Source organism: Petromyzon marinus, chromosome 1, assembly GCF_048934315.1.
Source record: "Petromyzon marinus isolate PM22_M1 ecotype Great Lakes invasive population chromosome 1, UKy_Petmar_22M1.pri1.0, whole genome shotgun sequence".
Classification (NCBI taxonomy): Eukaryota; Metazoa; Chordata; class Hyperoartia; order Petromyzontiformes; family Petromyzontidae; genus Petromyzon; species Petromyzon marinus.
In genome coordinates, this window is record NC_133667.1 from 2,194,403 (window position 1) to 2,219,899 (window position 25,497).

Here is a 25,497-nt window from a genome sequence, read left to right on the forward strand (position 1 = left end):
GTGGACCCGGCGCCGTTCCTGTCGGCGTGCGAGGAGGACGCGTGCCGCGAGCCGGGGCCACGCGCCGCATGCAGCCTGGCGGCCGCCTACGTCGCGCGGTGCAGCCATCAGCACGTGCCGCTCGTCACGCCCGCCACGTGCGGTGGGGACCCCCCACCTGTCCTGGTTTGCCCCAGGATCTCCCTATTGTTGTTGAGGTAGTGATCGATAGCTGTCCCGGGATATCCGTAAGTCCTGTGAGTCCTCCTGGGATATTGGGTGGGTAAGGTGGTTGGGTGGGTGGGTTAGTGGTAGGTGGTGGGTTCGTGTTTGGGTGAGTGAGTTAGTGGGTAGTTGGGTGGGTTGGTGTTTACGTGAGTGGGTAGGTGGGTGGGTTGGTGTTTGGGTTAGTGGGTGGGTAGGTGGGTGGGTTGGTGTTTCGGTGAGTGGGTAGATGGGTGGGTTGGTGTTTGGGTGAGTGGGTTAGTGGGTGGGTAGGTTGGTGGGTTGGTGTTTGGGTGAGTGGATTAGTGGGTGGGTAGGTGGGTGGGTTGGTGTTTGGGTGAGTGGGTTAGTGGATAGGTGCGTGGGTTAGTGGTTGAGTGAGTGGGTTAGTGGTTGGGTAGGTGGTTTGGTTGGTGTTTCGGTGAGTGGGTAGGTGGGTGGGTTCGTGTTTGTGTGAGTGGGTTAGTGGGTATGTGGGTGGGTTAGTGTTTGGGTGAGTGGATTAGTGGGTGGGTAGGTGGGTGGGTTGGTGTTTAGGCGAGTGGGTTAGTGGATAGGTGCGTGGGTTAGTGTTTGAGTGAGTGGGTTAGTGGTTTGGTAGGTGGTTTGGTTGGTGTTTCGGTGAGTGGGTATGTGGGTGGGTTGTTGTTTGTGTGAGTGGGTTAGTGGGTAGGTGGTTGAGTTGGTGTTTAGGTGAGTTGGGTTAGTGGGTGGGTAGGTGGGTGGGTTGGTGTTTGGGTGAGTGGGTATCTATTATAGAGTTGCCATCGAGTTTTCCTAGGATTTCCCAGGATTTGCCTTCCTCTCCTGGTAGCCATCCTGGGACATCTGTAAATCTTCCCAAGGCATTCAATGTCCCAGTTTTTGTCAGTCGCATTCTCATACCCCGCCCCTGTGTCCCCCTTTGTCCCCCGTTGTCCCCCGTTGTCCCCCCCGTGTCCCCCCGTGTCCCCACTTTGTCCCCCGCATGCCCCTGCCAGCGACCCCAGCGAACGATGCGAGGCTGCGGCGGGCGCCGTCGGGCCAGGAAGAGGCGGCGGCAGCGGCGCCGTGCGAGGGCGACCATGCCGCCACCGTGGTGCTCGTGCCGGATGAGCGGCCGTGCCAGCAGCTCGGCGGCTCCCCCTGCGGCATCCGCGCCGCCTGATGGCTCTCCTCGCCACCGTTTACACGGAGCACGGGGGGCCCACCACTGCCTTGTGCCCCCCTGCCCCAGCAGCCATGCCCTCGCTTGGCTCGAGGATTGCTGTGTTCGTGGAACGTGGCCTCGCTCATCCCCGAGCGCCGAGAGCCCTGCCGCCTGGCTTCCCTGCCCCCGATTTTCATCCCTCTTAATCCCTGCCCCTAATTGCTATGCCCCAGAATTCCCTGCCTCTGGGTTTTCTGCCCCTGATTTTTAGGGGTGCCGCAGTGGCGAGATTTTAACTACCTCGCCTGGTATGCACGAAGGGCGTGGGATCGACCACGACCCTGACGCCTGCTGTATATTTAGGAGTCTGCGTCTCTCTCTCTCTCTCTCCCTTTGGTCACTTGGATTTTTCTCCGGGGTTCTCCGGTTTTTCCCTCCACATTTAGAAACAACATCACGCGTTTAGAGTATTTGGCTGCTATACATTTCCACGTGGTGCGCCACTTCGTTGAGCTATTCTTTGTGGCCAGGTCGCTTCTGAAAAAGAGCTACATGGCTCAGTGGGCCTTACCCGGTAAAATAAAAAAATAGATCATATTTTAGTTTTATGTCCTAAAATTCCCTACCGCTTAGTTTCCTGCCCGCGAATTCCCTGCACTTGATTTATATGCCCCAGAATTCCCTGCCGCTTAGTTTCCTGCCCGCGAGTTCCCTGCACCTGATTTTTACACCCCAGAATTCCCTGCCGCTTAGTTTCCTGCCCGCGAGTTCCCTGCACCTGATTTTTACGCCCCAGAATTCCCTGCCGCTTAGTTTCCTGCCCGCGAGTTCCCTGCACCTGATTTATACACCCCAGAATTCCCTGCCACTTAGTTTCCTGCCCGCGAGTTCCCTGCACCTGATTTATACGCCCCAGAATTCCCTGCCCTGAAGGTTCCCCGCCCCTTTATTTTCCCGCGCCAGAGTCCCTGCCGTCGGGCAGATTTTGGCGATAGTGCGCGGCGTGGCATGACTTTGCGTTAATTTAAACGTTGCGTTTTCCGCATCCGCTCGGTTGTTTACGTCGAGTGTGGTTTTTGGTTAAAGTGGCATTTTGTGAACCCGGTCGAAACGGGCGGCGCGTGGGTGGGGGGGGAGGTACGGTGGCGGGCGGTATGGGGGGGGGGGTATATAACGTTCTAGAACCGGTGGCGCACCTCGGCTCGTAGTCTCGAGCGCACGAGTTCGACACCCGGCTGGGGACTTCTTCGGCCAATCATTCATTCCTCCAGAGACCGCAGAATGTGTCGCTGCTCCAGTGAGAAGTCGATCGCCGTTGTCGTTTAAAGAGAGATAGACTGGCCCCTGCCATAGGAACATGGAATGTCTACCGCTGGCTCAATTCATCGCCTCTCTTTTCTTTACACGTTTTTTTGTGGTGCATGGCACGGGGGGGGGGGTGGGGGGGGGTGCCGGTGGAGGGGAGCTGAGGGCCCCCTTCCCCCCGCGTGGGGTTGTGGATTTATCTCGGATTAAACTCGGATCCATCTCCTCCCCCCGCTCGCCGTCCATGGCTCGTGCACTCACGCGCACACAGTACACGCACAGTACGCACACACACAGTACACGCGCACGCAGTACGCACGCAGTACGCACACACAGTACACGCGTGCACAGTACGCACACAGTACGCACACAGTACACGCGTGCACAGTACGCACGCAGTATGCACACAGTACGCACACACAGTACACGCGTGCACAATACGCACGCAGTACGCACACAGTACACGCGCGCACAGTATGCACACAGTACGCACACACAGTACACGCGCGCACAGTATGCACGCAGTACGCACACAGTACACGCGTGCACAGTACGCACGCAGTATGCACACAGTACGCACACACAGTACACGCGCGCACAGTATGCACGCAGTACGCACACAGTACACGCGTGCACAGTACGCACGCAGTACGCACGCAGTACGCACACACAGTACACGCGTGCACAATACGCACACAGTACGCACGCGCGCAGTGTGCGCACAGTACGCACGCGCGCAGTGTGCGCACACAGCATGCACGCACGCACAGTCCGTACGCAGTAAGCACGCACGCACGGTACATGCACACACGGTACATGCACACACGGTACACGCACACACGGTACACGCACACACGGTACACGCACACACGGTACGCGCCGCGTGCGAGTAGGGTGCGAGTGGGGTGGGTGCGCGGTGCGATTTGTTGTTACCAGCGGCACAGCAAACTTGGTATTCCCACCTGTTCCATCCGTATGAGATGGGAGCGTTGCTCCCGCGGAATCGGATTTTCCCTGGTTCGACCGGTGTCTTCCCACGCGCAAACAACAACAACAACAACTCATGAGTCGACCAACAGGCACCTCCGCGCGTTGAGAACCGGGCAAGGCTAGGATGATAAGACTGGCGCGGGCTTCACGTCTGGAATCCTTTGCCGCCTGGATTCCTTTACCCGCCCGTCTGTGGTTCCTCCTCACGCCTCTTCGCTCCTCCAGAGTGAACACTCGCGCCTCCGATTAGCACGGCTGGCTACGTACAGCGCGAAAGAAGTTCAGCATATGCGTACGCACGGTGCAGCACATTACAAGTTCGTGCATTGGGATATGACCCCCCCCCCCCCACAGGCAACTCTAGTTGGCAGTGATATCAGAGCTTGTCGGTCGACTCGGCCTTGAATTAGTAACCTGGTGTCCACGTGTAAACATCATCCACTGGGGAGATAAAGGCGGCGTTTGCTGTGCATCGGCAGAGGAGGCGAAACGGGCATCGGCACGGGCTTGGAGAGGAGATGAGGCTGCTGTGGTGCGCTAGGAAATCGGCCACTAGCAAGGGAGGATCGAGGAATGGACGATGCTGGGCAGTGCCAGGTTAGGTGCACCGCGAGGCTTATTGGGCAGCTTGAGGCAATCGCCATCCGACAACGGCGGAGGAGCGACGCTCGTTGGAGCGCCGGGCGGATAAAACGCAGTGGGGAAGCATGGGTGGTGCATCTTGTCAAGGAATCCCTGTTGAGTCAACCCATAGGCACCTGGGCGTCACGTGTGTAGGTGTGTATGTACGAGCGTATGCTTGCGTGCGCGCTGTGCTCCGAACAACGGTGCACCCGAGTTCGATTCCTGCTCAGGGGCCAAGACCAGGTGACGATTATCTCTGAAGCGGTCCTGGGCCTCCCCTAGGTCGACTCAGCCTCAAATGAGTACCTGGCGCGGTGCGTAAAAACATCGCCACTGGGGCAGACGAAGGTGGCCGGGCGTGGTGCTGCTGGCCACCCAACCCCATCGTGTCCCGTCGCCGGCGGGCCTCTGTAGGTGCTCGCGAATGGAGTGCGCGCGGAGTGTACATCGAGTTCATGTTGGCCGCTTATCGCAGCCAGCTGCTCTTTTCCCACCAGCGGAAACCGCGGACCCAGAGCTACCCAAGTACGTGCCCAGACCCAGGCGCACACACACACACGCATAAGATATCGATCCGTACACACACACAGAGAGTCCCGTTAACACGTATAACTGACTACGCACACGCATATACGCTTAGACACACACACGGGTACACACAGACACGGACACACACACAGGCGCGGATAGTCGGGTACACTTACAGAGACACACTCCGCACCTACATAGGTCGACACACACACAGACGCGCATCGACGCAGCATCAGAATACTGGAGAAATACGATGAGCTATAAAGCTCTTTTCCACAGATGTCCGGGAGGGGTGTGTACGTATTGACACGGACACACTTGAATACATAGACAAAGACACAGACACGCGGGGCTGCTGAGCGATGCAGCTCGCGGTGACAGCGGCAGGAGCCGCCACTCGCCTGCTACAGCTGCTGTTGCAGCTGCTGCAGCTGATGGTGCTGGTGGTGGTGCTAGTGGTGGTGGAAGCGCCAGCGGTATCCACCAGGGAGCTGGCGAACTCCGCGTCCCACGGTACGGGAGGTGAGTCGGGGGGAGCAGGGGTCGGAGGATCGGGAGCCCGATGCGTGTGTTTGTGTGAGCCTGGAGTATGTGTGTGCGTGTGAGCCTGGTGTGTGTGTGTGTGCCTGGTGTGTGTGTGTGAGCCTGGTGTATGTGTGTGTGTGAGCCTGGTGTGTGTGTGAGTCTGGTGTGTGTGTGTGAGAGTCTGGTGTGTGTGTGAGAGCCTGGTGTATGTGTGTGTGTGCCTGGTGTGTGTGTGAGCCTGGTGTGTGTGTGAGTCTGGTGTGTGTGTGAGCCTAGTGTGTGTGTGTGTGAGTCTGGTGTGTGTGTGTGTGTGAGTCTGGTGTGTGTGTGTGAGAGCCTGGTGTGTGTGAGAGCCTGGTGTGTGTGTGAGCCTGGTGTGTGTGTGTGTGTGAGCCTGGTGTGTGTGTGTGAGCCTGGTGTGTGTGTGTGAGTCTGGTGTGTGTTTATGTGAGCTTAGTGTGTGTGAGCCTGGTGTGTGTGTGAGCCTGGTGTGTGTGAGAGCCTGGTGTGTGTGTGAGCCTGGTGTGTGTGTGTGTGAGCCTGGTGTGTGTGTGTGTGAGCCTGGTGTGTGTGTGAGTCTGGTGTGTGTGTATGTGAGCCTAGTGTGTGTGTGTGAGCCTGGTGTGTGTGTGAGCCTGGTGTGTGTGTGAGTCTGGTGTGTGTGTGTGTGAGCCTAGTGTGTGTGAGCCTGGTGTGTGTGTGTGAGCCTGGTGTGTGTGTGTGTGAGCCTGGTGTGTGTGTGTGAGAGCCTGGTGTGTGTGTGTGTCTGGTGTGTGTGTGAGAGTCTGGTGTGTGTGTGTGAGTCCCTGGTGTGTGTGTGTGAGGGCTGGTGTGTGTGTGAAAGCCTGGTGAGTGTGTGTAGGTGAGGGACTGGTGTGTGTGTGTAGGTGAGGAATTGGTGAGTGTGTGTAGGTGAGGGACTGGGGAGTGTGTGTAGGTGAGGAACTGGTGAGTAGGTGAGGAACTGGTGAGTGTGTGTGTGTGTAGGTGAGGAATTGGTGAGTGTGTGTAGGTGAGGGACTGGTGAGTGTGTGTAGGAGAAGGACTGGTGAGTGTGTGTAGGTGAGGAACTGGGGAGTGTGTGTGTGTAGGTGAGGAATTGGTGAGTGTGTGTGTGTAGGTGAGGAATTGGTGAGTGGGTGTAGGTGAGGGACTGGTGAGTGTGTGTAGGTGGGGAGGAACTGGTGAGTGTGTGTGTGTGTGTGTAGGTGAGGAATTGGTGAGTGTGTGTAGGTGAGAGACTGGTGAGTGTGTGTAGGTGAGAGACTGGTGAGTGTGTGTGTGTAGGTGAGGAATTGGTGAGTGTGTGTGTGTAGGTGAGGAACTGGTGAGTGTGTGTAGGTGAGAGACTGGTGAGTGTGTGTAGGTGAAGGACTGGTGAGTGTGTGTGTGTAGGTGAGGAATTGGTGAGTGTGTGTGTGTAGGTGAGGAACTGGTGAGTGTGTGTAGGTGAAGGACTGGTGAGTGTGTGTAGGTGAGGACTGGTGAGTGTGTGTAAGTGAGAGACTGGTGAGTGTGTGTAGGTGAAGGACTGGTGAGTGTGTGTGTGTAGGTGAGGGACTGGTGAGTGTGTGTGTGTGTGGGTGAGGGGCTAGTGAGTGAGTGTGTGTGTAGGTGAGAGACTGGTGAGTGTGAGTGTGTGTAGGTGAGGGACTGGTGAGTGTGTGTAGGTGAGGGACTTGTGAGTGTGTGTGTAGGTGAGTGACTGGTGAGTGTGAGTGTGTGTGTAGGTGAGTGACTGGTGAGTCTGCGTAAGTGAGGGACTGGTGAGTCTGCGTAGGTGAGGGACTGGTGAGTGTGAGTGTGTGTTTAGGTGAGGGACTGGTGAGTGTGTGTGTGTAGGTGAGGGACTGGTGAGTGTGTGTATGTGTAGGTAAGGGACTGGTGAGTGTGTAGGTGAGGGACTGGTGAGGGACTGGTGAGTGTGTGTAGGTGAGGGACTGGTGAGTGTGTGTAGGTGAAGGACTGGTGAGTGTGTGTAGGTGAGGACTGGTGAGTGTGTGTAAGTGAGAGACTGGTGAGTGTGTGTAGGTGAAGGACTGGTGAGTGTGTGTGTGTAGGTGAGGGACTGGTGAGTGTGTGTGTGTGTGGGTGAGGGACTAGTGAGTGAGTGTGTGTGTAGGTGAGAGACTGGTGAGTGTGAGTGTGTGTAGGTGAGGGACTGGTGAGTGTGTGTAGGTGAGGGACTTGTGAGTGTGTGTGTAGGTGAGTGACTGGTGAGTGTGAGTGTGTGTGTAGGTGAGTGACTGGTGAGTCTGCGTAAGTGAGGGACTGGTGAGTCTGCGTAGGTGAGGGACTGGTGAGTGTGAGTGTGTGTTTAGGTGAGGGACTGGTGAGTGTGTGTGTGTAGGTGAGGGACTGGTGAGTGTGTGTATGTGTAGGTAAGGGACTGGTGAGTGTGTAGGTGAGGGACTGGTGAGGGACTGGTGAGTGTGTGTAGGTGAGGGACTGGTGAGTGTGTGTAGGTGAAGGACTGGTGAGTGTGTGTAGGTGAGAGACTGGTGAGTGTGTGTGTGTGTAGGTGAGGAACTGGTGTGTGTGTGTGTGTGTAGGTGAGGGACTGGTGAGTGTGTGTGTAGGTGAGGAACTGGTGAGTGTGTGTGTGTGTGTAGGTGAGGGACTGCTGAGTGTGTGTAGGTGAGAGACTGGTGAGTGTGTGTGTGTGTAGGTGAGGGACTGGTGAGTGTGTGTGTGTGTAGGTGAGGGACTGGTCTGCTTCTTGTGCATGGAGAATCCTGTTGTGCTCAGCTGCTCCTGGGATCCGTCACGGAGACGCGAGTGGCCACACCTCACCACTCACCAGCTGGGTGTGTACACTGACGGGTGAGCGTACCACACACCACTCACCTCACCACTCACCTCACCACTCACCAGCTGGGTGTGTACACTGACGGGTGAGCGTACCACACACCACTCACCTCACCACTCACCTCACCACTCACCAGCTGGGTGTGTACACTGACGGGTGAGCGTACCACACACCACTCACCTCACCACTCACCTCACAACTCACCAGCTGGGTGTGTACACTGACGGGTGAGCGTACCACACACCACTCACCTCACCACTCACCTCACCACTCACCAGCTGGGTGTGTACACTGACGGGTGAGCGTACCACACACCACTCACCTCACCACTCACCTCACCACTCACCAGCTGGGTGTGTACACCGTCGGGTGAGCGTACCACACACCACTCACCTCACCACTCACCTCACCACTCACCTCACCACTCACCAGCTGGGTGTGTACACTGACGGGTGAGCGTACCACACACCACTCACCTCACCACTCACCTGACCACTCACCAGCTGGGTGTGTACACCGACGGGTGAGCGTACAACACACCACTCACCTCACCACTCACCTCACCACTCACCTCACCACTCACCAGCTGGGTGTGTACACTGACGGGTGAGCGTACCACACACCACTCACCTCACCACTCACCTCACCACTCACCAGCTGGGTGTGTACACTGACGGGTGAGCGTACCACACACCACTCACCTCACCACTCACCTGACCACTCACCAGCTGGGTGTGTACACCGACGGGTGAGCGTACAACACACCACTCACCTCACCACTCACCTCACCACTCACCTCACCACTCACCAGCTGGGTGTGTACACCGACGGGTGAGCGTACAACACACCACTCACCACACTACTCACCACACACTACTCGCCTCACCACTCACCAGCTGGGTGTGTACACCGACGGGTGAGCGTACCACACACAACTCACCACACCACTAACCTGACCACACACTACTCACCACCGTGTACAGCTACGGGTGTGGAATTAATATATGGTTGTGGTGATCCTTGTGATGATAGTGGTGGTAGTTGTGGTGGTTGTGATGATGATGGTGGTGGTGGTTGCTGTGGCTGTGATTATCGTTGTTGATGATGATGGTGGCGGTAGTAGTTGTTGTGGCTGTGATGATCGTTGATGATGATGGTCGTGGTGGTAGTTGCTGTGACTGTGATGATCGTTGATGATGATGATGGTAGTTGATGTGGCTGTGATGATCGTTGATGATGATCATGGTGGTGGTAGTTGATGTGGCTGTGAAGATCGTTGTTGTTGATGATGGTGGTGGTTGTTGATGTGGCTGTGATGATCGTTGTTGATGATGATGATGGTAGTTGATGTTGCTGTGATGATCGTTGTTGATGATGATGGTGGTTGTTGATGTGGCTGTGAAGATCGTTGTTGTTGATGATGGTGGTGGTAGTTGATGTGTCTGTGATGATCGTTGTTGATGATGGTGGTAGTTGATGTGGCTGTGATGATCGTTGTTGATGATGATGGTGGTAGTTGATGTGGCTGTGATGATCGTTGTTGATGATGATGGTGGTGGTGGTAGTTGTTGTGGCTGTGATGATCGTTGTTGATGATAATGGTGGTGGTAGTCGCTGTGGCTCTAATAATCGATGTTGATGATGAAGGTGGTGGTGGTAGTTGTTGTGGCTGTGATGATCGTTGTTGATGATGATGGTCGTGGTGGTAGTTGCTGTGGCTGTGATGATCGTTGATGATGATGATGATGGTAGTCGCTGTGGTTGTGATGATCGTTGATGATGATCATGGTGGTGGTAGTTGATGTGGCTGTGAAGATCGTTGTTGTTGTTGATGATGGTGGTGGTAGTTGCTGTGGCTGTGATGATCGTTGTTCATGATGATGGTGGTGGTGGTAGTTGTTGTGGCTGTGATGATCGTTGTTGTTGATGATGATGGTGGTAGTTGCTGTGGCTGTGATGATCGTTGTTGATGATGATGATGGTAGTAGTTGATGTTGCTGTGATGATCGTTGTTGATGATGATGGTGGTAGTTGATGTGGCTGTGAAGATCGTTGTTGTTGATGATGGTGGTGGTAGTTGATGTGGCTGTGATGATCGTTGTTGATAATGATGGTGGTAGTTGATGTGGCTGTGATGATCGTTGTTGATGATAATGGTGGTGGTAGTTGATGTGGCTGTGATGATCGTTGTTGATGATGATGGTGGTGGTAGTCGCTGTGGTTGTGATGATCGTTGTTATGATGATGGTGGTGGTAGTTGATGTGGCTGTGATGATCGTTGATGATGATCATGGTGGTGGTAGTTGATGTGGCTGTGAAGATCGTTGTTGTTGATGATGGTGGTGGTAGTTGATGTGGCTGTGATGATCGTTGTTGATGATGATGGTGGTGGTGGTAGTTGTTGTGGCTGTGATGATCGTTGTTGTTGATGATGATGGTGGTAGTTGTTGTGGCTGTGATGATCGTTGTTGTTGATGATGATGGTGGTATTTGTTGTGGCTGTGATGATCGTTGTTGATGATGATGATGATGGTGGTAGTTGATGTGGCTGTGAAGATCGTTGTTGATGATGGTGGTGGTAGTCGCTGTGGTTGTGATGATCGGCTCTGGACGGGTGCGAGGGGCTGGTAACCCCTCCACCTTCAATTAATTACCACGAAACCACGAATTAAACTGAAATATGTAACAACTAAGCTTGTGCCGGAGGCCCCGGGGGGCCAGGCGTCTATGACGTCTCCTGGCCAAACCCCAATTGGCGGAGCCAGGAGATTGAATACCTACCCTCGGGGCTACTCCAGAAACAACGAAAAGCCACTACGGGTGGCCACGTGGAATGTTCGAACGCTCACTGCAGAGGAGAGGCTGCCACTCCTCTGTCGGGAGCTGGACCGGTACCGCCTGGATCTATGCGGCATTCAGGAGGTCCGGTGGACCGGCTCTGGCTCCTGCCACCATGAGGGGTGAACAGTCCTCTACTCGGGGCAGCAGACTGCCAAACAACAGGGTGTGGGTCTTCTTTTGAACAAAATAATGAAGGGGGCGTGGGAGCGTGGCGGTGAGGTGTGGGAAGCTGTAAGCCCCAGGCTACTTTGGGCTCGCCTTCCCATCAACCGGAGGCGAGGAATGGTGGTCGTGGTTACTTATGCCCCCACCGAAGATGAACATCCGTGGAGGGATGCAGGCAAAGCCGATGAGTCAGATGCCTTCTATGACCTCCTGTCACAGGTGCTGGCTAAAGTGGCCCCTCGGGATAGAGTCATCATGTTGGGTGACTTCAATGCCCGAGTTGGTCATGATACTGGCACCTGGTCTGGAGTGATTGGAGGGCATGGGCCAGATCAGCTCAATAACAACGGTAGGAGGCTGCTAGATTTTTGTGCAGCCCATGGGCTTGTAATTACCAACACGCTGTTCCGGCATCGGCGCATCCACACAACCTCATGGATGCATGCCGGGTCTAAGCAAGAACATCTGCTGGACTACATAGTGACGGACCAGCGAATGCGAGCCCATGTCCTTGACACCAGGACCTACCGTGGAGCTGATCTGCCCTCTGACCATCGACTAGTCATCTGTAAGATGCGCCTGCCATTCTTCCACTCCGGTGGTGGGTGTACACCCAGGACCCCATTCCAACCTAAAGTGGCCTGGTCTCAGTTATCTGATGAAAGTTGCAAGCGAGAATTTCATCATCGCTTGCGGCTGGGATTGGCATCGTCCCCGACTCCTCCTGATGTCGAGGGTAAATGGGCGAGGTTTAGGACTGTGACTCATGCAGCTGCAATGGCTGCTTTGGGTACGCGGTCCAGACCTCCCCAGACACCCTGGATGACAGAGGAGTTGTTCAGGATGGTTGAGAAAAAGCGACAGGCCCACTGTCATCGGCTACAGAATCCCACGTCAGAGAATGAGGAGGCTTACCGCAGCCTTCGCTCGGAGGTTCGGAGAGCCGTGAGGCGCTGCAAGGATGGGTGGTGGTCGCGGGTTGCTGAGGAGATGGAGTCTGCCTCAGTGGCCCGTGATCACAAATCTCTATTTAACTCCATCAAAAAAGTAACCTGCAGCGCCACACCTATTACCATCATTAGGGGAAAAAACGGTGATCCAATTTCCGACCCCCAGGAACAGGTTCGCAGATTTGCTGAGCATTTCTGTGAGGTCCTGGGGGAGGGAAAATCCCTCAGCCAGGAAAACATCGTGGCACAAAGTGAGGATGACCCTGCTGAGGCTGCGGTGCCTCAAATATTGGATGAAGTCACCCCCTGTGAGTGGCTGGCTGAGGTGCCATCTGCTGAGGAAGTATTGAAGGCGATCCGGAGTCTGAGACCAGGAAAGGCAGCGGGCAGAGATGATCTCCCAAGCGAAATGCTGAGGGAGGGTGGCGTTTGTGCACAGACTGCCCTATATGACATCATAACAACAGTCTGGACCACTGGACGGGTTCCGCAGGATTGGAAGGATGCCCTGGTGGTCCCCCTTTTTAAGAAGGGGGACCGCACAGACTGTAACAACTACAGGGGCATCTCACTCCTCAGTGTGCCGGGAAAGGTCCTGGCAAGGATTATTCAGCATCGCCTTGCCAGGCACGCTGAGGAGAGGCTTGCGGAGCCCCAATGCGGTTTCAGGAAAGGGCGGTCCTGCACAGATGCCATATTTTCTGTTCGTCTGCTACAGCAGAGGTGTAGGGAATTCCAACAAGACCTACATCTCTGCTTTATTGACCTGGTCAAGGCCTATGATACCATCAGTAGGCCTGGGCTCTGGGTCGTTCTTCGTGCTTTTGGAGTACCTGACCCTCTGCTCACGATCATTAAGGACCTTCATGATGGTGAGCGGGCCCGGGTAAAACTACGTGGCCGGGAGTCAGAGCCATTCCCTGTACACCTTGGGGTGCGACAGGGATGTCCTCTGGCTCCCACATTATTTAACATCTATTTTGACCACGTAGTTTGTGAAGCCTTCAATAGCTGTACCGGGGGAATCTCCATATGGTACAGATATAATGGGAGGCTAATTGATGCCCGGGTGCGGTCAAGGGATGGCTCCCTATTGCTCAACCACGTTATGTATGCTGATGATTTGGTAATAGCTGCTCAGTCAGAGGAGGAGTTGGAGACGCTGCTGCTGAGACTGGAGCGTGCCACTAAGAGGTGGGGCCTTACCATCAGCCCCACCAAAACTAAGCACCTGCCTGGGTATTTTGTACCATCGGACACTCCACCCCCACAACTCCCAATCGGTGATGGGGCAGTTGTGGAGAGAGTGGAGAGTTTCCCATACCTGGGCAGTGTGCTTATGACTGGCTCCAGTTTAACAGCAGAGGTCTCACTCCGAATCAGTCGAGCGGCAATATCTTTTCATCGGTTGCGTAACGCTGTGTGGAAGCTACCTGGTCTGTCGCTCCGCACTAAGCTTCAGGTCTTCTCGGCCACGGTCATTCCCTCCCTTCTCTACGCTTGCGAAACGTGGACCCCCCTAATGGAACATCTTCGCCGGTTAGAAACATTTAGGCTGGCCTGCCTACGATCCATCCTGGGTTTCACCAGACTGGATTGTGTGAGGAGCTCACAAATCCTTGAAAGATCTGGGCAGGGTCCCATCGGTGAGCTCCTCCGGCAGGCAAGGCTGCGATGGCTGGGTCATGTAGCCCGCATGCCCAGCCACCGCATGCCGAAACAGCTTTTGCTTGGCCGGATTGAGGGGGCTAAGCGGGCGCGGCACGGGCTAGAGAAGAGATGGAGTGATGTGGTACAGGAGGACGTGGAGCTGAGTGGACTTGCCGATGACTGGTACCAGCGGTGTCAAGATCGGCCTCTGTGGAGGAGGCTCGTGAAGGATGCTACTGGGCAGTTGGAGGCAGTGGCCCTCCAACAACAACGGAGGGCGGAGGAGCGACGCTCACAACAGCGAGCGGAGCGCCGGGTGGCTAAAGCACAGCAGGTTGGCACAGTAGGGGGCACAGGTGGTGCATCAGCCAGTCATCTCAGTCAGTCGACCCGTGGCACCTGGGTCTGCCCCGTGACCTCCTGCCAGCGGGCGTTCGACACTTCACGTGGCCTCAGGGTGCACATAGCCTGGCACAAGCGTCGTGGTGACGTCACCGCCACTTAGTGGCGAATGGCGGTTGTTGTTGTTGATGATCGTTGTTATGATGATGGTGGTGGTAGTTGTTGTGGCTGTGATGATCGTTGTGATGATGATGGTGGTTGTAGTTGCTGTGACTGTGATGATTGTTGTTGATAATGGTGGTGGTAGTTGCTGTGGCTGTGATGATCGTTGTTGATGATGATGGTGTTGGTAGTAGTTGCTGTGACTGTGATGATTGTTGTTGATGATGATGGTGGTTGCTGTGGTGATCGTTGTTGATGATGTTGGTGGTAGTTGCTGTGGCTGTGATGATCGTTGATGATGATGGTGGTAGTTGATGTGACTGTGATGATCGTTTTTGATGATGATGGTGGTTGTTGATGTGACTGTGCTGATCGTTGTTGATGATGATGATGATGGTGGTGGTGGTGATAGTTGATGTGACTGTGATGATCGTTGTGATGACGATGGTTGTGGTCGTAGTTGTGACGATCGTTGTGGTTGGGTGGCGGCGGTTAGTGGTGGTTGCTGTGTTCACCTCTTGTGGTGACTTCCCGGGTGCCCGCGTCTCCAGGTTCCTCATCGGCTCGTGTCACTGCGCCCCTGGGCAGTGCGCGGGGCCCCCGGAGGATGGTAACCAGCCACCGGGAGGTCCTAGCGGGGGCTTCGGGGACCCAGCGTCACCGAGGTTCGGAGAGAAGGAGCGGGCAGCGGAGGCTCATGGGACCCCCCCGCTGCTGAGCTGCCAAGTTCCTCTACCCAGCGCCCTCAGCAACCCGCTCGCCACCGTCTCTGTGTGGCTACAGCAGGAGGCGATGGCGCCTCGTCCCGCCTCTACGAACCTCGCCACCACTACGAACCTCACCAACAACCTCACCAGCAGCCCCACCAGCAGCCCCTACACCAACCTCACCACCCGCGTCTTTCACCTCAGTAACATAGGTGAGGTGCGGTGAGGTTCCCCTGCTCACCCCGGCTCCTGTCATCACCGGATCGCGCGCATTTAGATGCGCTTCTGCGGCCCTCTGGAACGCTCTACCTTCCAATATTACGAAGCCACTGGAGCGATGCACTTTTAAATCATCGTCAGCTAGATTGACAAACGAATTTCTTTTGAGACCGCGTTTTGTGCGTTTGTTTTGGTGTCCTTCCATTGCACCTCCGATTAGCGCACTTAGCTACGTACAGTGCAAAAGAAGTTCTACATACATCTTACACTATACTCTTTGGGTCTTTTGGTAAAGTTTTTTTTCGTTATTTTGTATTCTATCTACGTGACTTTACCGAAAGACCCAAAGAGTATGAATTCCTGCAGTCACAAAAGCTTTAATTCAAGATTTATGCTACACTATACATTACTATACACTACACGAAACACTACACCACTATAATAAAATGAACATTAATTTATTTATAACTGCTTTTAGTGTTTAGTTTGTTGTCCTTCCCCCACACCTACGATTAGCAGGGTTTGCTACATACGGTACAAAAAAAGTTCAACATACATACTACATTATACATTACTATACACTACACTATACACTACACCACTATTCTTTAGAACTGTCTTTTGTGTCTAGTTTGTTGTACTTCCATCGCACTTCTGTTGAGCGCGCTTGGCTATGTATGGTGCGAAAGAAGTTCTACACACACATCATGGTAAAACCTCTTTGAAGGTCTCATCCACAGTGACTTTCAGCCATGGGGAATCGCTGTTTTTCGAGGCCGGCGACAACGATGGAATAACGACGGAGTGGCGACCGAGGAGGCATTGGAGAGTTGTTGTTATAGTGGTGAAATCTGTGCGCGTGCTGGCGCTACGTGGACCACGAACGCCGCAGGGTCGTGGTCGGTGGCGTGGCCTCATTCAGCAGTGGACTGACCATGGCTGATGACGACAACGATGATGAACTCCACAGGAATTTCACTGTGTAACAAAAAAGTTTTGTTCCTGGGTAGTAAGTGTTATTTCATAATTTTTTATGCCTCAAAAGTACAGAAAATGGCTATTATTCCCCACAAACTTTGCTTTTGTGACCAAGACATTGAAATTTTGAAATTTACCTATTTCCCAGAACATTTCAGATAGATTCAGTGCTGAGTAGATTTGGAGTAACTTCTAGAACATTCTAGAACTTTCCAGAAATATAAATAGTAGTATAAATACAAGGGCCTTAAGCCCAACAGTTAAGTTTAGTTCCAGCTGCCTAAGTGGATACATATCTGCATTTTTCTGAGATGGTATCAAGAGGCTGCAAGCATCCGGCAGACGCAATTTGCTATGTCTGCAGCCAATTTATCAAGACAATAGCGAAAACGTACTCTGTGGAAGCATCTGTTAAGATGTGTGAGGCCTACAAGGCATATTTCGGCATGCCTGTCGGTGATCAAGACAAACCCTGGGCACCTCATTTCACCTGCGAGCAATGCAAAAAAAACTCCATAAGGTAAAATGGACAATTGTTGCTCGGAATTTTCCGTTATAAAATTTGTAAAAAATAAATAAATTGTAAAACTTTTTTTCCTTTAAAATGTTTTACAATTTTCAATGTTATTGAAAAGAAATATCATATATGAAAAATGCTGCGAGAATCTCTTACACATTAGTAATGGGTGAACTTAATGTACTTTTATAGGATGGTACAGAGGGGAAAAGATATCCATGAAGTTCACTATCCAAAGAATTTGGTGGCAATCCACTTACTACTCAAGCAACTACTACTTCTGCATGGTGGACCCTTCAAAACGTCGGACTGGCAAGAATGCACCTGCAATCACGTATCCGGACCTTCCTTCATCCATTGGCCCAGTGCCACACTGCCATGAGCTCCCCGTACCCACTCCTCTGGAGAGAGAGCAGCCGTCTTTAGAAGAAAGCAGTAAGTCAGAGAGCGAGGAAGACGTAGATCCAGATGACAATTTCTGAGGTGGAGCTGAAGGGAGAGAAATCCATACTACCCCAACGACTTGATCAGCGATCTTGGTCTCATCAAATCCAATGCCGAGCTTTTGACGTCTCGGTTCAAGCAGTGGAACTTGTTGGATGAAAGTGTGCAAGTCGGAGATCACAGGAAGTGTCACCAACCTTTTTGCAGCTTCTTCACCCGTCAAGGTGGGCTCTGCTTCGGCCAAAATGTGACCAGTCTGTTCGAGGCAATCGGAATCGCCTGTAACCAGAATGAGTGGCGCCTCTTCATTGGCAGCTCATCCAGGAGCTTCAAAGCCGTGCTGCTCCATAATGGTAACAAGTACCCGTCTCTTCCCCTGGCTCATTCGGTGCACCTCAAAGAGGATTACAACAGCATCAAGACCTTGCTGGACGCCTTAAAGTATGATGAGTACAGCTGGGAGGTCATCAGAGACTTCAAAATGGTGGCATTCTTAATAGGTCTCCAAGACGCTAATGTTAAAATCTCCCATAGACGCTAATGTTAAATTCTACCATAGACAATAAACAATAAAACATATATATATTTTTTATTAATTCCCTTCGACGTGACCTTACCGAAGGATCAAAAAATAGACTGCAATGTTAAATTCTCCCATAGACGCCAATGTCAAATTATCCCATAGACTACAATGTTAAATTCTCAAAGAGACGCCAATGTTAAATTCGCCCATAGACTCCAATGTTAAATTCTCCCTTACACGCCAATGTTAAATTCTCCCATAGACTCCAAAGTAAATTTCACCCATTGACGCCAATGTAAAATTCTCCCATAGACATACTCTTTTGTTCTATTGGGTAAAGTCACGTAGGTAAAAAAAAAAAAATCACGACGTTTCGGCCACAACACAAACGGCCTTCATCAGGTGAAGGGACGAGACTGTCTGGAGGACAGCGCTGGAGTGAAAAAGCCACGCTCAGATCATGACCTTTAAGCTGTGTGAGAAGAAACAAAGCGCCTTGACAAAGGAATTAGCATATAATTTAGCATTGCAATGGCTCATTGAAATAGCTAAGTTAATGTATACACATCCGCAGAGGCACCCCTTGACAAAGGAATTAGCATAGAATTTAGCATTGAAATAGCTGAGTGATTAGCTTGTAACTGGTCACAGAAATAGCTATGTTAAAGTCAGAGCATATACATTCACCGAGGCACCTAGTACAAATCAAACAGGAGAATTTAGCAAAACACAACCACGCTCAGACCGCGGACCTTTAAACTGTGTGCAAGCAAACAAGGTGTCCTGTCCTCCAGACAGTCTCGTCCCTTCACCTGATGAAGGCCGCTTGTGTTGTGGCCGAAACGTCGTGATTTTTGTTATTTTATTTTTTACCTACGTGACTTTACCCAATAGAACCAAAGAGTATGGATCCTAGCAGTCACGAAAGCTTTAAATCTAGAATTGTCTCCCATAGACGCCGGTGTTAAATTCTCCCATAGACGCCAATGTTAAATTCTCCCATAGCCACCAATGTTAAATTCTCCCTTAGACTCCAATGTTAAATTCACCCATTGACGCCAATGTTAAATTATCCTATAGACGCCAGTGTTAAATTCTCCCATAGACTACAATGTTAAATTCTCCCATAGACGCCAAATTTAAATTCTCCCATAGACTCCAATCTTAAATTCACCCATAGACTCCAATGTTAAATTCTCCCATAGACGCGAATGTTAAACTCTCCCAAAGACGCCAATGTTAAATTCTCCCATAGACTCAAATGTTAAATTCTACCATAGAAAATAAACAATTAAAAAAAATGTTTTGTTACTTCCCATCGACGTGACCTTACCGAAGGAACAAAAAATAGACTACAATGTTAAATTCTCCCATAGCCGCCAATGATACATTCTCCCATAGACGCCAATCTTAAAATCTCCCATAGACGCTAATGTTAAAATCTCCCATAGACGCTAATGTTAAATTCTACCATAGATAATAAACAATAAAAAAATATTTTATTACTTCCCTTCGACGTGACCTAACCGAAGGATCAAAAAATAGACTGCAATGTTAAATTCTCCCATAGAAGCCAATGTCAAATTATCCCATAGACTACAATGTTGAGTTCTCCCATAGACGCCAATGTTAAATTCTCCCTTAGACGCCAATGTTAAATTATCCCATAGACCACAATGTAAAATTCTCCCATAGACGCCAATGTTACATTCTCCCATAGACTCCAATATTAAATTCACCCATAGACTCCAATGTTAAATTCTCCCATAGACGCCAATGATACATTCTCCCATAGACGCTGCAGCGGACCCAGTTCTCTGTGGGGAGGAACAACGTCAAGTGGGAGCCACTGGTAGACCCCTGGAAGGTGCTGATGCCACCACTGCACATCAAATTGGGCCTTATGAAACTATTTGTCAGAGCTGTAGATAAGGAGTCGGCAGCCTTCAAGTACCTTCAAGACTTCGCTAAGCTGTCTGAGGCAAAGGTCAAAGCCGGTGTCTTCATCGGACCACAGATAAAAAAGATCCTGGAGTGCAATGAATTCCCCAAGAAGCTCACTAGTAAGGAGAAAGCGGCTTGGAACAGCTTTGTCGCAGTGGTTCGTGGCTTCCTGGGCAATCACAAGGTCTAAAACTATGTGGAGCTGGTTGAGACTCTGGTGAAGAACTACGGCACAATAGGCTGTTGGATGTCCCTCAAAGTTCATATCCTTGATGCTCATCTTGATAAATTCAAGGACATGGGAGCGTACTCGGAGGAGCAAGTCGAGCACTTCCACCAGGATATAGTGGAATTGAACGCCGCTACCAAGGACAGTATAACGAGAACATGATGGGAGATTACATTTGGGGGCTGATTTGTTAAAGCGATTTACAGTATAAACGTAAATCTCGAAAAACTACCCACTTTTAAGTATTTTGTACTAATTCTTGTATTACTTTAGTATAAATACATGTTCATTTTGATTAATATGTTTTTTTTACTTTATGTGAACGAAAATACACAAATTCGCCCGTTTTCTCATTGAAAATAGGTACATTTCTAAATAATAGCCATTTTCTATACTTTTTAGGCATAATAAATTAGGGAATAACACTTACTACCCAGGAACTAAAATTGTGTTTCATAGTGTTATCGTAGTATCGTGCAGTCACAGTAATTCCAGTGTTGTAGTCGTAACCAGGACTTAATTTTTAGCCGGAGCTGTCCAAGGCTCAGCTCTGGAATATATTATTTCCCCCATTCCCCCCTCCACTCGTTATGGGGGTAGGTTTTAGGGGTTGGTCAATCCACTGTTGGATGAACGCCACCCCAAACCGCGAACTTTCACGATCTTGCGATGTAAACTTAAGGGCGCCGCGGTGGCGAGATGCGAACCACCTCGCCTATTAACTACCTCTAGATGTTAATTACCTCGCCTTTTAACTACCTCGATATGTTAACTACCTTGCCTGGTATACAGGACGTCGTGGGTTCCATCCAGATGCTGATGCCTGCTGTATATTTTGAGTTTGTGTATATCTCTCACCATTATCATCATCACGGTGGCTAGGAGATGTTAACTATCTCGCCTGGTATACAGGAGGTCGTGGGTTAGATCCAGATCCTGATGCCTGCTGTTTATTTTGACTTTGCATGTTCTCCCCGTGGTTGCGTGGATTCTTCTCCGGGTCTTCCGGTTTATCCCTCCACATTTAAAATCAACATCAGGCGTTTTGATTATTTGCTGCTAAACATTTCCAAATGATGCTAAGCTACTTTCGTTGAGCTATAATTTGTGGCCAGGTCGATTCTGAAAATGAGGTGCGGGGGGGGGGAAGGACAACAAACTAACACACATGAAGCAATTATAAAGAAATTAGTTTAACAATCTAGCTGATTTAAAAGTGCACAGCTCCCAGTGGCTTCCTCGTGTACCTCGACTTGCTTACCTTGTATCTATTTCGTATTTGGTGTAATTCGCTGGCCCCATGGGCCCCTAACTGGGACACCTGGTGAAAAAGAGCTTCAGAGCTCATCGGATTCCTCCCCCAGTCTTAAATACAGATTCCGATTCCGAAACAACCCAGTGTGGGTTCGCAGCTCCTGCACACAAATCCGAACGCGCTGTTATTTATCACTAATTATGGGGGGGCTCTCCCCCCCGCCACACTCCGCCCTGCCTTACTCCCCGCCCCTCCCTCACCCCCCCTCAACTTTCCCAGTCCGCCCCCGCGCGCCTGTGGGACTGAGCGCAACGTGGAGGGGCGAGATGCTGGGGCTGCTCGTGCGGTGGAGCAGCGGCTACAACCGCCAAAGCCCGCTCTGGGAGCAGCTGCACTACCAGGTGCAGCAGCAACGGAAGGCGACAGGTGGCACCGTAACCTGGCAGGTGGGTGTATCACGTGTACCGCGTGCCCGTGTGACGCGTGTGACCCGTGTGACGCGTGTGACTTGTGATCCGTGTCACACGGGCACGCGTGTGACGCGTGCCCGTGTGACGCGTACTTTGATACTGGCAACTCAAAACTATTTAAAAACCCATGGGATCTTTTGTTGTTGTTGTTGTTGCCAGTATCAAAGTATGAAAAATAAGAATGGGTATTTACCCTTCATGGCAATTAAACTGAGTTGTGTTAAGATGTTCAAACACCAATTAGATACCCTTTGGAAGGAATCAAGCACTGTATTAACCACTTGTGGTGAACATGCAAACAAACATGCTCTGATAATTATAATATATGGCATTGTCTTTGAAATTGGCCTTTCAAATGAGTGTGATGTGTGTAAACATCGCCACTGGGGGAGACAAAGGCGGCCTGGCGTGGTGCTGGCCACCCTCCCCCTTTGTGTGCCACAGTGACGGCCTTTAGCAATTACCCCAACAGTCTGTTAGAGGCTACACGGGGGATCTTTGTCTGTCTCCTTCGTAGGTGCTGGTACTTGTTACTAACAGCACTTGCCCCGATAGTATGTTAGAGACTACACGGGGGATCTTTGTCTTTGTCTCCTTCATAGATGCTGTCAATCGCTACTAACAGAACTTGCCCCAACAGTCTGTTAAGGTTACACGGGGTGGGGGGGGGATCTGTGTCTTTGTCTTGCATCCCTCAGCTGCTTCCGGGCCTCCTGCGCTCTCCGGAACTCCGTCTGGGACCTCGCCCCCCGCGGGGGGCCCCCTCCCTCGCTGTGCGCGCGCGCTCGGCCCCCGCCCCCGACTCCTTCTTCAGTGGCACGTGGAGCCCCTGGTCACGTGCCCTCGTCATGCCGGGGGTCGGGCCGGCCCGGCGCCCCGCCACGGCCCTCCCCCACCGCGAGCGTCCTGCTCCCGTGAAAACCGTGGAGCACGGTGAGAGTTTCAGTTTCAGTTTTCAGTTGATTTATTTTGGTATAGCCCTGTGAGCCATTCAGCTCTTGAATCGGGTGCAACCACAACAAACAGAAAAAACAAAAACACAAACAAGAAAACATCTTAAAGTGACTATGTGACTGTGCAAACAGAAAATCCATGAATAAACACAGCAAAAATTCCTGAAAAAAGCACCGTACACCAACGCTGTGTGTAAAAAAATCCCAGTGGGATGGAAGTCAAACAACAACAACCACGAGAAAACTTAGATTAAGGCCATCAGTCTAACTCCGTACTACAACAAAACAAACATGTCCAAACCAAAAAACTTTTAGAAGTCACCAAAAAATAAAGCCATAATTGCAACGTAACAGTGATCATAGGGACTGTGACCGAATTTTTACAATAAACTACATAAACAACATGTAACACCAAATCTTAGAGCCATAGCTGGCTGCATGAGTTACTCCACAACAACAGAAGCATCAGTCGGAGTAACAAATTTTTCAATGCACCTTTAAGATCAGCACGCTAAATGAAAATACAGATAATACTTTGCAGCATCATCTGGAGTGAAACATTTTATTTTACGCCAATGAATAGCAGTGGCAGCTAGGGGTGTACAACTCCTCTAGAGCAGTTTTGAGAGAAGATCTCATTGGTAGCGATTCAAGTTGCAGTTTATTGGCAATAGCATTCCAGACCCTGAGGGCATAAATAGCAAAGGCCCTTCCTCCAGTTTCTGTACGGCAATAGGGAATGTGAAGCTGGTAAATGAGCGAAGACCTGAGGTCAAATTTGTTCTTTGAAACAGAGAGGAGATCCAGCAGGTAGTGTGCGAATTTTTTTGTAAGTACATCGTGAATAAATAAGATCTTGTGCACAAGCCGTTGAACATTAAAATATGTTAAGTTTGACCCAATGTAGAGATCCCAGTGGTGAGTCCTATATAGGCAGTTCAATGTAAATCTTAAGGCCGAGTGATAGATGGAATCAAGCTTCTTCAGTACAGTACTTGGGGCTGATTTATACACGATGTCACAGTAGTCAAGTCGAGGCATTATGGTAGCTTTTATCAATTCCAAACGGAACATTGGGGGGAAGCAGTGCTCGTGTCGATACAGAAAACCAATTTTTTTTATTTTTGTCTTTTTACCAATATAATCAATGTGATCTTCAAAATTCAGTTTTGAATCCAGGATGACCCCAAGATACTTATAGATCTTGACTTGCTCTATTTGATAATAATTTAAGGAATGTAATTGGGGAAAAGTAACTTCCTGCTTTAGTCCTGGTGAGAAGCATAGTACCTTGGTTTTGGAGGTATTCAGGATTAGTTTAAAAGCAACTAGCTGATGTTGTAGTTTGTTGAAATCACCCTGTAGCTTAGCAATTACGTCATCCGGAGAGCGGCCAGCAGTAATCAATATCGTGTCATCTGCAATAAGATTTACCCTGGAATGATCCAGGTAAGTGCCCAAGTCATTGACATGAAGAGAGAACAAAAGGGAGCCGAGGATGGAACCCTGTGGAACTCCTTTTGTTATCTTAACATTGTTTGACCTCCAACCATCTGTGAATACAGTTTAGGTGTGAGAAAAGAGGTAATTTTGTAACCATTTTACTGCGTTTTCGGAAAAACCGAGGCAACTTAGTTTACTAAGCAGAGTGTTGTTGTCTACTGTATCAAAAGCTTTGGACAGGTCTAGAAAAAGACAGGCACAGTACTGCTTATTATCAAGGCTACTGTAAATATGATTCAGAGAGTCTAATGCAGCAGATGTGGTGCTGTATTTTTTTCGGAACCCAGATTGTTTTAGATGTAGTAGATTGTTGGTGAACAGGAAACTGCTAATTTGGTAGGTCAATCATTTTTCCAAAAAATTTCATCAACGGGGCCAAAATTGAGATAGGTCGGTAGTTACTTGGATCATCTTTAGGGCCCCCTTTGTGAAGTGGATGGACATAGGAATGTTTCCATTCTAGAGGAACTGATGCTTCTTTGATGGACAGGTTGAAAATATGGGCTATAGGTTTGTATATTAGGTGACCAACAGTTAGTAGAGCAAAGACGGGAATACCATCTGCTCCAGTAGAGGAGGACCCTTTGAGGTAGGATAGTTGTTTCAGAACATTACTTTCGTGGATTGGCTGGAAACTAAATTCGTTTAATGTTTGGACAGGGGTGTAGGAATTTGCATGAGCAGGGGTGACTCCCAATACATTATCAAAAGATTACCAGCTTCAGAAAAATGAAGGTTAAAATTGTCAACTATTTTTTGGGATCTGAAAAATATTCCCCATTTCAGTTAAGCTCAACTGGCAGATTGTCTGTTTTGGATGCCTTTTCGATACAATGGATTGTTTTCCAGAAAATCCTGGCATTTCCATGTGATTCCAGGAGAGTGGAGGAAAAGTAGGCATTTTTTGCATGCCATATTTTTTTGACGCATCTATTCCTTAAAATCTTGTATTTTAGCCAGTTATTGACCAAATTGCTTTTCTGAGCACATGCCCAAGCTTTGTCCCTAGTTTTCATGAACTTTGTATTCAAAGGATCAAGCCATGGTGAGCGGTTGCCTTTAGTTTCAAATCTAACCAACGGAGCATGTTTGTTAAGAATTTGGAGAAACGTGTACCTGAAGGTCTCCCAAGCCGTAGTCAGGTTGGGGATATCACCGACCTTGTCAATATCCGAGTGAAGCACATCATTAGTAAATGCCTGAGTGCTGAAGTGTCTCATAGAATGCTTCTCAACCAATTTAGGGGGGGCTTTGGGTCTGGCTGATGATAGTAATAGGTTTTTACCCTTTTATCTGGCACAAAAACTGACACCTTTATACAAGGGATCATGTTTGCAATAACCACAACACAAGCAGTCAAAATGCAAACAAAAAGAGACAACTCTGATAATGCACTGTCCTTGAAATTGATTGGTCCACACCCGAGACAGATTTTCTTAGAGCCTAGTCTCCACTGGTGTTGGACCAGAAGATGCCAAAAGGCGTACAATTCAAAAAACAGTGCATTATCAGAATATTGAGAGCTCGG

At 50.4% G+C, this 25,497-nt stretch overlaps 2 protein-coding genes across 2 annotated transcripts in view; both read left to right on the forward strand.

Annotated features, from left to right (window-relative positions):
* LOC116952753 (uncharacterized) overlaps positions 1-2,472 on the forward strand; it is a 40,357-nt gene extending 37,885 nt beyond the window's left edge. The window contains exons 46-47 of the mRNA XM_032972771.2: positions 1-142; positions 1,185-2,472. Of these exons, the coding sequence (XP_032828662.2) occupies positions 1-142; positions 1,185-1,351 (309 nt within the window). The 3' untranslated portion in view covers positions 1,352-2,472. The remainder of the gene's footprint in view (positions 143-1,184) is intronic.
* Positions 2,473-4,578: 2,106 nt separating this feature from the next.
* The window catches only part of LOC116943857 (uncharacterized), a 32,438-nt gene continuing 11,519 nt past the window's right edge, over positions 4,579-25,497 (forward strand). Inside the window, exons 1-5 of the mRNA XM_032957133.2 lie at positions 4,579-5,305; positions 8,008-8,131; positions 14,779-15,146; positions 21,323-21,489; positions 22,212-22,446. Of these exons, the coding sequence (XP_032813024.2) occupies positions 5,146-5,305; positions 8,008-8,131; positions 14,779-15,146; positions 21,323-21,489; positions 22,212-22,446 (1,054 nt within the window). The 5' untranslated portion in view covers positions 4,579-5,145. The remainder of the gene's footprint in view (positions 5,306-8,007; positions 8,132-14,778; positions 15,147-21,322; positions 21,490-22,211; positions 22,447-25,497) is intronic.